Raw genomic sequence first — 13,307 nt, forward strand, 5'->3', positions numbered from 1 at the left:
GAAAGCATAGCATAGATTGTATAAAAATATGTCAAGAAAAAACTATTTTGAAGAGTAGTGACACCCTCCACCAGTGGGGAGTGAGTGACTTCACATGGATGGTATCATTTAAAATAGGGTGAATGTACAATCCGTCATTTAAGATTTTTTCTGACTTGGAGATTTTTAGAAGTTGAATTGAGAAGAGTGTCAAGAAAGTCCCTATTGAACAAGTAGGTAGTAAGTAAATTATATGTTGAACAAATGGACAAACCAGATAAGTTTAGGTCACCAGGCCAGACAAATGTGAACGTCTTGTAGATTTTCAGGATAGGGAAGACTCTTAGAGTTCATCTTACAACTTTCTCTTCATCTTCAGTGTTATAGATAACAAATTGTATGTTGTTCATAAGTCTAGGTTTTAGAAATATCCTTTATTCTTATAGTAGATTATCAACTAGATTACTTAATATAAGTTTTCTAACTTATATTAAATTGACTATGGAAATGTATTATACTCTGGATTATTCTGTGACCAATATTAAAATGCTTTGTGTTATATACTGCAGTGTATCTGTGACTTTATCCAGCTGTAAAATTGTGATGAGCAAAAGAAGTGCCAAACTTGGTCTCAAGCCCACACATGTTAGAAATTGAGCTAAATGCTAGCTTTCACTAGATATCAATCTGATCTATAAATGGAGTTTAAAAACTACCGTGGGATTTAGAAAGCAGTTCTGTTCTGCCCTGGTGATGTGCCTGTTTTTAGTAGAATATCATGGGAATATTCTCTTTCCCAAGAGTTAGTCCCTGAGATATTGTAAAAGATGGTACTGATTTAAAGAGGGTACCTTAGTTTAATTAGGAGGTCCTTGTGTCTGAAGTATTAAGATCCGTTACCAGGGATAGAGGGCCTTATCCAAAAACAGAAAGGAGATGGTGTAAACCGAAGGCAAAAATTCATACTCTGAACCCTTAAGATAAAATTCTGTAATCCCCAGTAGCCTATGATTTTTCATTTAGGGATTTTGGTTTTAGAACATGTATTGATTTAGTCCTAAAAGGAGATGAGCAGTTGAGTACCTTCTTATCACAGGTTTATGTCTCATTTTAAAAATAATTAGTTACGTACATAAAAATTACTTTTACATTAAACAAAGAACCTCGTGCCTCTTCCTTGACCCTAGATTTTTCTTACTTTCTTGATGTTAGTGAGACTAATGAGATTTCTAAACCCGTGCAACAGTTACATTTTTGTCAGGTATGGGTAAATGCTCAGCTTAAAATATCTGGTTCCATCTGGTTAACTGGTATGGTAGAAGGATTGATCATGGAAGAAGTAAAGCATTGGTTCTCAAAGCGTGGACTAGGTCCTTTGGACTTGCCATGACTTTGGCAGGGGTTCCATGAGGTCCTTCTTCCAATGACATAGATGTTCATGGCTGGGTTTGCTGTATATACCTCAACCGATACAACATTTAACATACTGAATATAGAATCATATATGAGAATCCAGTTGTTTTCTACTAAGCCAGACATTATAGAGATTGGCAAAAATGCAAAACAGTGCCACTTATCTCACTATATTTTTTTTAGGGGGGAGGAAGATGTTTATATATGTGTGTGTGTGTGTGTGTGTGTGTGTGTGTGTGTATTAAGGTATGTTCATTGTTATTTAAACATACAATATTTTAAAAAATTCTCCCATATTAATTTCTAAAAGAGCAAATGTTGATAGATAATGCCCACATAGACAAGCTAGGGGCCTCAGCGATTTTCAAGAGTATAAAGATTGTGAGACCAAAATGTTTATAAACCACTGGAATAAGGCATTCATGAACTATTGAATTATCTTTTTCCATTACCAGTAAGTTTCCCCCTTTTGCAACCCACATGGGAAACTTCTTAGCCAAAAATACTTGAGAGCAGAGAAATTATAAATTTACTTTTAAAACACTATTTTTCTGTTTAGTGTATTTTAAAATTAGAAATAGATCCTTGGGGCTTCAAGTTGGGGCGTTAACATATTGATTTTTAATAATTAAAATATGGCGAGGACATTTATTCTAGAACATTATCCTTCTACATTTCTTTTCCCCTTTCCTTTTGGAGGCACCATTTTCAATAGTTGAATTAACTGGTCAGCAGAGATATTCCAGATACTTAACAAAATGGCAACCAGTAAGTGATGCTGACATTTTTTTTTTTCCTAAAGATTTTTCGCAGATTTTGAGCTATCTGTCTATAAACAGTAGATTAGCTTGGGGAACTGAATTTATAATACTTTTCTGTTTTCTATTTACGAGCCAAAATTAATGTTTTAATTTTGGTTGCACAGTTGTAATCTGTTAAAAGGTATTTTGGGACATGGGTTTTTGTTGGCTTTGTGACAAAAAAATTTTCAATGGTCATTGTCTTTTAGATTTTTTTTTTAAGTGAAAAGATTCTTGATTTTGAAACTTAAAGTTTGTGAACTGCTAAATTTTACTATCACCTAAACTAAATTCTACAGATTAAAGTTACAGAGGTGGTAAATGTTTTCATTCTGCCATTTCTTTGCAGATGTATATGTGTTTGTGTGTAGGAGGGGGCTGGAGGAGATTGCCTGTTCTTTAGAAATTAAATTTAAATTGAGCTGATTAATTCAGGGAAAACTCAAATTTAACACGTATTAAATGTGCACCTACTTGGCTCTGATAGTAATGAACAAAATAGACTAGATTTTGCTACCACGGAGTTTATAGTCTAGTGAGGCAAGCAGGTGTTCGAAAACACATAGGTATGAATATGTAATTATTAATTATGATAAGTGCTATGAATGAAAATAGATAAAGTGGTAGATGAGAGTGTAATGAGGGCATATGAGGGTTGAGGCAAGCTTCTAGAAGGAAGTGGCATTTAAGTTGAGACCTGAAGGATGAGTAGGAAATTGCTAGGTTGGGTCCAGGCCGGTGGGGTATCATGTATATAGAAAGGTGCCGAGGCAGGCAGAAGCCTGCAGTGCTTGGGAGAATGGGGTCGTGAGGGGCCTCGATGGCAATGAATACAGAGAAGTGAGGAAAAAGCTTACTAGGGGCTTGTTGTGTCTTAATGAGGTTCTGACCCTAGCCTACCTCTACGGCCTTCTTAGTTCTTCTCTCCTTTATAACTCTGCTCTAGGCTCTCTGTGTCCTAGCCTGGTGTTTTTTTAACCTGAATATATCTTAAGTAATGAGGACACACCATGCTTCTTGGCCTGGCCACAGGTCTTCTGTGGAAACTGAGAAGCTGTGCCTTTTTCCTTAAATGCTACCTTGTCTCCACCACAGGGTGCTACCCACTCCAGCCCCGCCCCTGCCCCCCGCCCCGCCCCCGCCCCACGCGCAAGCACTCACGCAAGCTTATTCTTTTACTAGTACCTCCTAGTCATCTTTCTGGTTGCTATTTAGATATAATCTCCCCAGGGAACCTCCTCCACCCTTCAGGAAATCTCAAGTTATTTTATTAGCAGTTCTTTTTTTTTTTTTTTTTTTTTTAAATACCTATAGCACCTGGTTTTCCTAGGTGGTCTCCTATCCAAGTAATAATCAGGCTTGACCCTGCTTAGCTTCTGAGATCAGACATCAGCCTTGTTCAAGGTGTCATGGCCATAGACCATGGACCGTGGTTCCACTGGGGGATGAACAGCAGTTTTGTTTAACCATGTTTTTTCTAACATTTCATTCAGTTTTTAATTATACAGTCTTTTGGATGATTATTTGATTACCACCATAGACAGTAAGATCAATGACAGTAAGGACCATGTTTGTATATTTTAAGTTTCTAATGTTTAGTATATAGTATTTTCAATAGTTGTGGAAGGAAGGAAGAGAAGGACTGGAATTCAGAGATAAGACTGAGATAATCCAGTCGTTTTCAAGGGCTTTTGATAATATATATCATTGGTTAAAAAGTTTTTTGAGCATGTACCCTCAATATATATGTTGGTTATAAGTTCTAAATAAAAATCATTATAAAACATACATAAAATGGAAATTTAAAAAAGATTAAAGACAAAATATTTAAGGGACTGCTAATAGCAATGACATTGTTAATGAAAATCTCTAGTCACTCAGGATAATGTTTATTGTTTATGATGCTGGATGCAAATGAATTTTTCAAGTAGTTTTTAATTTTGAATTTTGGGAGCCTTCTTCACCTCAGATTCAACTGACAGTTAATTGCTTTTTTCTAGAAAAGTGATTAATGAAGAACCACTAGGAATAGAGAGATATCAGCTCTACTATTTTCTTACTCTTTTCTGGTGCTTTCATTAACAAAATATTTAATCTGTAGTTTCCTTAATGGTTTTAGAACACTTACAGTTTGAGGAGGGCTTGCTTCATTATAACAAACCAGTACAACCTATAATTCCACTTAAATGGATCCTCAAAAGTATAGTATGTAGCTATCCTCTCTCTCTAAGCAAAACATGTCCACCCTTTCACATTAAATAACTCCCACTCTTTCTGAAAGATACCTCTTGTACTGAACTGTCATAAGGAACTAAAAGAAACCAAATAAAGACTCAAGTTATCTATTGCTTTATTAGATTAAAACATTTTTTATAAGATAAACATTTTTGTATATTCATCTCATAAATCAGTTAGTGGTCTTACATGACCTTTGGGTGCATGCATCCCTTTTGGAGACAAGTGGGCTAGTGCTAGAGACTGACAGACAAGTAATTGATTCTGAGAGGCATTCCACCAGTGCTGGAAAGTAGTTTCACTAAGCATTTTCCTTTTGAGCTAGATCATGAATTAGGTAGGAGAGGGATGGAGAGGGAGGGAGGCTCAGGGCATTTAAGGCAGAGGAAAGCAACAGCATGTTCCTTTTCAAAGGCACAGAGATAAGATTAGTATTGGGGGAACTTACATCTGGTTGTGAGGGCCCTGGGGGCCAAGATGAGACAGTTTGTGTGTCTATCCTTTGTTAAATTTGAGGTTGTTGTAAGAATGCATCACTTTGCCATAGATGAGAGAGATGTTGTAGGTCCCCCCCCCCCTCCACCTTTTGGGCTATGTGATGATGTAAGGTGCTCTACCTGCAATCCTTTTAAACGAGAAGTAAGGCTTAACCATGGTAATTTGGCTTGAATGATTCACTCACTTAATCTTTAACATCATGTTAGAACAGTCTATTCATGCTTCTCAGAGTTTTCAATTTAGTGCCAATTTTACATTCAATAGGATAAGATAAAATTCAAACCTGAAATCTTTTGGGAATGCCGAGCCTTATTAGCTGAGAATTTTTCATATCCCTGGTGAGTTCTTTGTGAGAGGGTAGACTTAGAGAAAGTCACCTGAGAGTGGTCACCAGCAGGAGGTACATCTGATTAACTCCTTAAGATGATTTGTTTAGATCTGTGTAAAGGGTATATGTTTAAATATACTAAGAAATAAGGCAACATATGTGAGGGGGATTTGTAAGAAAGGCCTTGAATGGCAGTTTGAAGATGGTATGCTTAATTTAACTTGTCATACTGCAGTTAAATTTTTTGTCTTACTTATATCTCTTTTTTTCCCTTCGCAGTTGTACAATGGTAGAAGGAGTGATGATTCTTCCTGTGCTAATGATGATTGCTTTCCCTTCCCCTAGTATGGAAGGTAAGTGGCTTATGGCTATCTGGGTTAGGAGAAGTGTAAAGTCATGTGTCACATAACGACATCTCATTCAAGGACAGACAGCATAGACAATGGTGGTTTCTTAAGATAATGGAGCTGAAAAATCTCCTAGTGGTGTACATTACTCATGTGTTTGTGGTGATGCTGCTATAAACAAACCTTCTGTGCTGCCAGTCAAATAAAACTATAGCACATATAATTATCTACAGTACATAATATTTGATAATAAGTGATCGTTATGTTACTGCTTTATGTATTTACTATACTTTTTTATCATTATTTTAGAGTGTACTCTTTCTGCTTAAAAAAAAAAAATAACCGGATATAAAACTGTATGTCGTGTTGTACTGGCAGCATCCTCATACATCTTGTGTTTACCGTGTCTCCTGATTGCATCATTTTCTCTTGTTCTTGATTTAATCTCATGTTTTTTAATGCAGTAGCATGCTGTATAGGCTTGTAGCCTAGGAACAAATAGGCTATATGATATAGCCTAGGTATATAGTAGGCTATCCCAACTAGGTTTGTGTACGTGAACTCTATGATGTTTACACAATGATGAAATTGCCTAACAACGCATTTCTGAGAACATATCTCCATCGTTAAGTGGCATATGATTTTACTGTGTATTGTTTGGCTTACAGTAAACAAGTTTGTTCTTAATCCTATCAGACTTAATTTTCTTCCCCTCCATTCCCTCCCTCCCTTTATTAAAACTATTTTTAAGCCGTTTTTTAGGTTCACAGCAAAATTGAGAAGATAAAGAGATTTCCCATACCCCTACACTCCCCACATGACTAGCCTCCTCCATTATCAACATCCCTTCAGCAGAGATGTACATTTGTTACAATCGATGAACCTACATTGACACATCATAAAAAACGACCCAAAGTTCATCATAGTTTACATTAAGGTTCTCTCTTGTACATTCTTTGGGTTTGGGTAGATGTATAATGATGACATATATCCACCATTATAGTGTCTTACAGAATATTTCACTGTGCTAAAATTTTTCTGTGCTCCACCTGTTCATCCTTTCCCCTGCCACCCTTAATCATTAGCAACCACTGATCTTCTTACTGCCTCCATAGTTTTGCCTTTTCCAGAATGTCATGTAGTTGGAGTCATGCAGTGGGTAGGTAGTCTTTTCAGATTGGCTTCTTCCACTTATTGATATGCATTTAAGGTTTCTCCATATATTTTCATGGCTTCATAACTCATTTCTTTTTAGCACTAAATAATATTCCATTGTCTGAATGTACCACAGTTTGTCCGTTGACCTACTGAAGGAACATCTTAGTTGCTTCTAGATTTTGGCAGTTATGAATGAAGTTGATATACACATTCCAGCACTGGTTTTTGTGTGGACATAGTTTTCAGCTCCTTTGGGTAAACACCAAGGATTGTGATTGCTAGATTGTATGGTATAGTTTGTTTAGTAAGAAACTGCCAAACTGTCTTCCAAAGTGGCTGTACCATTTTGCATTCCCTCAGCAGTGAATGAGAGTTCCTGCTGCTCCACGTCCCTGCCAGCATTTGGTGTTGTCAGTGTTCTGGATTTTGGCCATTATAATAGGTGTGTAGTGGTGTCTCTTGTTTCAATTTGCATTTCCATGATGACATATGATATGGAGCATCTTTTCATATGCTTATTTGCCATCTGTATATCTTTTTCGGTGAGGTGTCTGTTAATGGTCTTTGGCTCATTTTTTAATCGGGTTGTTTGTTTTCTTATTTTTGAGTTTTGAGTTTTTGGTATATTTTAGATAACAGTCCTTTATCAGATGTGTCTTTCGCATGTTTTTTTTCATAGTCTGTGGCTTGTCTTTTCATTCTTTTAACATTGTCTTTCACGGAGCAGTTTTTAATTTTAATGGTCTACCTTATTAATTATTTCTTTCATGGATTATGCCTCTAAAAAGTTGTTGCCACACCCAAAGTCATTTAGGTTTTCTCCTATGTTATCTAATATTACTACATTATGTGATGTTACATAATGTGGCTTACATTATGTTTCTATTGGACAGTGCTGTTGTAAGTCAATTTAGGTATCTATAGTGTGGATTCTGCTCTAAGCAATGTTGTTAAAAGCATTCCAATAATATTGCAATGATTTTAATTAGTGTCAAGAGGATATGAAATAAAGATCCTGCATGGTGAAGTTTAAAGGAGGTTTTTTAACCAGACGAGAGGTTCATCCTAGGTTGAAGGAATTAAGAAGAAATGGGCTGGAAATATTTGATGGGTTAATAGTAGTTCACAGCTAGAGGATCTGACCCCCTCCCCAAGGGATACTTGACAAGTCTGGAGACATAACAGGCAAGTTTCTAGAATTTTTTCTTCCCTTTTTAATTGCTAAACACTGTGATCACTATAACAAATGTAAAGAATGTCATGGAGTAAAGTGTCTCCAAATTCCATGACTTTTTCTAGGTACAGTTATCAGTTCTATGTAGTATTAAGCAGTTCCTTAGTGGACCTGTGGTATAGACATGATAGCAAAAAACATATGGAAGAGAAATTGAGATGGAAATGCAATACGAATAGAAGAAAAATGGAGAAGAAATAGGAGAAAGAGAAGGGGACAATGCATATAAAGCAGTTAGCCATGCCGTTGGTTGTTTTTCCTGCTTTTAGCTTTTAAGCTACTCAAAGAATCCAGTAAATGTCTTCTTAACACCATAGTAAGGTATATGACGAAACTGGTCAGTCTGGCTGGAATGGAAATGGATTGCCACTGAGGTTTTACTGCTTAATGTGCCACCACCACTAGGATGTTTACAAGTAAGGGAAAGAACACATTATTTTTCAGTTGCAATGGCTTTTTTTTTTCTTTTAAACAAATCCAGCAAGTGCTACAACCTAGAGTGCTCTAATCATAATAGCAGTTGCCTTAGTCCTATCTTCCCTCCATGATTCAACTCCTTGTTATCTGCCAATAGCACATTCTGTGAAAAGACTCTTTGTTTTTGCATATTTACTAGGAATAAAAAAAAAAAAACCACTGAGAACCTCCAATTGTAATACACTCTAATATACTCATCATTAGTTATAAAGCAAATATTGAAGATAAAATACTTAAACAAAAGAGGTAAATAGTAGGGCAGATAAATTAAATCTTTATACAGGCCCCATAGATTGTTCAGTACAGAGCTTTAGACTGCCGTGTTTAAAAGGAAATAGACCCAAGTTTGATGTTTGCAGAACAACTACGGCATCTTATTAGTTGTGCTTCAGTGAAACCAAATGACATTCTTGGGCTATAAATAAGAAAGTTGTAGAGACTTTGTTCTAATATATTTTGTTGGGTAGTGTACTCTTCTTAGACCATAAAAACAGCAACAAAAACTTTTTTCCCCTTTGTCTCCCAGTTACTCCCAAATGTCTCTTAAATATTGACTAGAAATTGTGTTAAGAATTCAAATAATAGGTCCCAAACAGTGGTTTTGGTAGAGTTTGGCTAGTATGAGTATACTTTAGAACATTTCTCAAGTTCTGTAGAATCGTAAATGCTCTGGGGCAAAAAGCGACCAAATTAGTTAGGAAAACACTGCTTACTATAACTACCTCTTTGATGATTATATAGGTAATATTTATGGAGTGGTTAATATGTGCCAAATGTTGGGCTAACTGCTTTATATGCATTGTTTCCCATAATGCTCATGATTACCCTGAGATAGGTTTGGGGGGCCGGGTAATCTGCTTTTTAATTGGTTACAACTCTTGCTTAAGGTTATACAGCCACTCAAAAGGTATGATATACTTTAAGGAATGGTGTTCACAAGTTTTAGTCATCATCAGTCTTCCTCAGAATTTTGCATTTTTCTACATCCACATTCACATTAAATCTGGTGCATGCTAGAATCCAGCTCAACCTAGTCTGTTTTAAAGACTGAGATAAGATATTGTAATAGCAAATGATGAGGCCCCTTCACCTGGATTTCTGTTTTATTTTTTATTTTTTTATTTTTTATTTCTTATCTCTCATGCCAGTGTTCATTTTTCATGCTCATTATATATATAACTCTAGCTGCAGGAAGAGTTTTATTTGCTCTCACAGAGAAGAGCACTTGAGTCCTAATTACTCGTATATATCCTTCCTTTTCCTTCTCATTAATAAGACTAATCATGCTCTAATACCGCTATTATGCCACCAGGGAGAAGTCCATTTTTGTTCCAGAGCCTGCACGTTTGGCTTTCCCTCTTCCCTGTGAACATTTGCAGGTGGTGACCATGACACAAATACTTAAAATGGAATATTGCCTCTCAGAAATATTTCAAAGCTAAGATGACCCATATTTTATCAAATTTGCAAGCCATAGTTAGATTTTATTACAGCAGAAAAGGTTGGACTTTTGCAGAGTTCTGCCTGTCCTAGAGAAGATTACTAAGATTATTTTCAGGGTTGACTTGATTTTAGTATTTCCAAAGTCATTGCCACTCAGACTTTCCAGCCCAATTACCCAATGAGGGAAGGAAGGGGATAACTTCAATAGACCTTTTGTTAGGGACCACAGAGGTGCCCCTCTTTGCCACTGGGGCCGGGGGGTTGGGGGGTGGGGTGGGACACAGCAGGGTGGAGAATAGAATAAGCCTTTCTTTGAATTTCTCATTATTGAAGATTCTGAAAGTTGAAGGGGTGAATGAAAGAGAAATGTCTCAGTATTAAATTTGTTGTTCTCATTTCTCATTACTGTAATTTATCCCTTCTGTTAAGAACAAAATCTTTTTCATTGACACATCATCAAATTAGAGACTTGGGGCTAAGAGATGAGATATACTGAACTATATGCCACTACTAGGTCTTACAATTTAAACATCTGATGAAGCCGTACACTTTTGAAGATACTGCTTCTTTATTGTCACATTTTCTTAGCTAACAGAATGGTGATGCATTATTTGATGCAAGGTGAGTTGTGACAAAGCTTCCTTTTTGCCTTTCTTTCCTATGGAATGTTTGTTTCAGTGGTGGGTGGTTAAACTAAAGCCACATCCATTATTTTTTTTCTTTAGTAGATATTAGAAGATGTTCATATTCATTGCACATTTGTGTGAGAGAGGGGTAGCACTGGAGTGTAGAGAGGACTCTCTCTAAATATTCATTACAAGTCAAGTATTGAACAGAAGGGAAAACAAATCTAAGACCCAAGCTCACTAAATGATTTCTTTGTGGTCAACAGTGAGTGGACAGTGCAATAGCTTCTAAGTTTTTCTTTTATAAAGATAGCTCTCAAGAGTGAGAAGGATGCCATCTTTTCTTTATGGACAAACTAGTGAAGAAAAGATTTGTAGAAACATCATACATGCAACTATGATATTGTGTCAGATGACAAGACTATATTATATACTCAGTCTTCATCCACATCTCCCAAACCCCTTAGAATTTCCAAGTGATAAGAACAACAATGGCATTTCTTATTATGTTCACGAGGTCACTTTTGAATCCCTCATAAGGTTTTAACTATGCCTTTAGAATATTGGAGCTTTCAATCTCAATCTCTGATTTCCAGGGAGGGGAGAGAGAAAGTGAGGTTGAATCAGTCACCAGTGGTCAACGACTTAGTGAATCATGACAATATAATGAATCCTCCATAAAAATCTCAAAAAAGACAGCTCGTGGGTCCCTTTCTGGAGAGTTTCCTTATTGGGGAACTAGAACGCTTCCATGTGTCACCATGATGGGCCCTGAGCTCCACGGGGACAGAAGCTCCTTCGTTAGGGACTTTGCCCTCTATGTCGCTTCATCTGGCTGTTGATTCATGTCCCATAATATCCTTTGTAGTAAATTGTTAATCTAGTGAGTAAACAGGTTTTCCTGAGTTCTGTAAGCCATCCTAGTAAATTAATCGAACCCATGGGAATCTCTGATTTATAGCCAGTCAACCTAGGCTTGAGACTGGAATCCGAAGTGGAAGGTAGTCTTGTGGGACTGAGCCCATTACATGATTCTCTCTCTGTGAAGGTAGTGTCAGGATTGAGTTGAATTCTCAGACACTCTGCTGGTGAATTGCTTGTTGATGTGGGGAAGCCCTGCCCCGCCCCCCAGCAACTTTTGCTCTTGAAAAGAAATAAACACCAAGAAAAACAAAAGGCATTTAAAAAGTAATTTTTAACTTCCAAAATACTGCTAACTGTCCTCGTCCTTGTCCTCGGAAACTTCCCTCTGCAGCCCAGCATGACCTCAGGCAAGCTTCCATAGATAATGATTATATGAAATAGTCATAATTACTCAGAGCTCATGTTGATTCCAAAATAGTGTAAGACACAGGGTGGGGTGGCTCTCACACTTTTCACTGTGACTCATAGTAAGAAACATTTTAGAGTTAGACCCAGTGCAGCTACATTTAGAAACGTTTTAGAGTAGGACCTGCATGCCTCTGAAACAAAAATTTCATGAAAGTTATTACTCTTACTATGTTTAATACACACCTATTTTTTTCCGCTTTTCATTCTATTCAGTTTTATGTCATTTAAAAAGAAAGAAATAAACCTTGTCTTGAACCACTAAATTGATTCCACTACCCACAAAGGGGTCATAATCTATAGTTTAGCAAAGATAACACCAGTCTGCTCCCTAGAGCTCACTGCCCTCAGGTGAAAGCTCTGACAGCTAACCTGTATGTTTTTGAACAAAGCTGGCCTAGAAATTTTTTTTTTTCACACCTTCATGTAGCCTGACCGTCTTCTCTCTCTCCAGGCTGGTGATTTGACAGGAAGAGGCAAGTTTACATTTGTGCCTTCTCATCCTTGGTCATAACATTGGAACAGCTGCTGCCTGATTCTAATCAGCTGAATCTGAGCTCTGCAGAGCAGGGTGTTTCCCAGACCACAGTGATGCTCCATCTAATTCTTTGTTATGGGTTAGAGCAGAACATGGACTTTTCTGAGATGTGTATATTTGGGGGATGTGAGAAGGAGAAAAGGAATAGGAGGAAGACTGATATTCTTCTTGGGAAGGGGGTGGTGAAATTCACCTTAAAAAAACTCCCCACAAAACTCTGCCTGTATTTTTTATTCAAATGGTGATTTAGAGGGAGGAGGGACCTCTTTTATTTATTTTTTGCTGCATTTGTTTTGTCTTATGAATTCTGGTACCTACACCAGGCCAATTGGAAAGCGAGGAAAAATCAGATTCAATCAGAAAAGCTAAGTTAAAGAATAGATGGGGGCGGGGGGCGGAATCCACAACAGCCCACCTCCGGTATAGAAATGGACTCCTGAGGTGTATAAAATACTATAGGATGCCATGTAGAGTTACATAGTCATGGCTTCTTTTTATGTTTGTCATCATGTCATAGTTCATATGCTTCACAATGTCAGTTTTGTGAAGAGTTAGGGTAATTTTTAATAGTTAAATGATGTTGCTAGACAGAGTGTCTTCTGAAGGGAAGGCCTTGTTCATGCGTAAGAATCAGGCCTTTCTCAGGATCTGTTACCACAGCAGCATGATGGAGACAGTAGCAAGGTAGCTGCGAGGAGCTACGGGGAATACGTGCAAAGAAAGCTCTAGAGTGCGAGAGGCCGGGACTTTGTGGTGTCTGTAGTTTTATCCCCAGTGTCTGAGACAGTGCCTGGCATGTAGTCAGGGTTCAACGCATATCTGACATGTGAATAAATAATGTTGGCTACAATAACAAGATTTATCGTCATATAAGAAAGATGACATTTTAAGAGACAGAGGGA

At 37.1% G+C, this 13,307-nt stretch overlaps 1 protein-coding gene across 2 annotated transcripts in view; it reads left to right on the forward strand.

Moving 5' to 3' along the window:
• ACVR1 (activin A receptor type 1) overlaps window positions 1-13,307 on the forward strand; it is a 117,355-nt gene that overhangs the window by 60,688 nt on the left and 43,360 nt on the right. For both annotated transcript variants that reach the window (XM_036236109.1, XM_016150112.2), the window contains one exon: window positions 5,533-5,606. In XM_036236109.1, coding sequence (XP_036092002.1) covers window positions 5,540-5,606 — 67 coding nt within the window. In that variant the 5' untranslated portion in view covers window positions 5,533-5,539. The remainder of the gene's footprint in view (window positions 1-5,532; window positions 5,607-13,307) is intronic.

The sequence above is a fragment of the Rousettus aegyptiacus genome, unplaced genomic scaffold (genome assembly GCF_014176215.1).
Source record: "Rousettus aegyptiacus isolate mRouAeg1 unplaced genomic scaffold, mRouAeg1.p scaffold_m13_p_2, whole genome shotgun sequence".
Classification (NCBI taxonomy): Eukaryota; Metazoa; Chordata; class Mammalia; order Chiroptera; family Pteropodidae; genus Rousettus; species Rousettus aegyptiacus.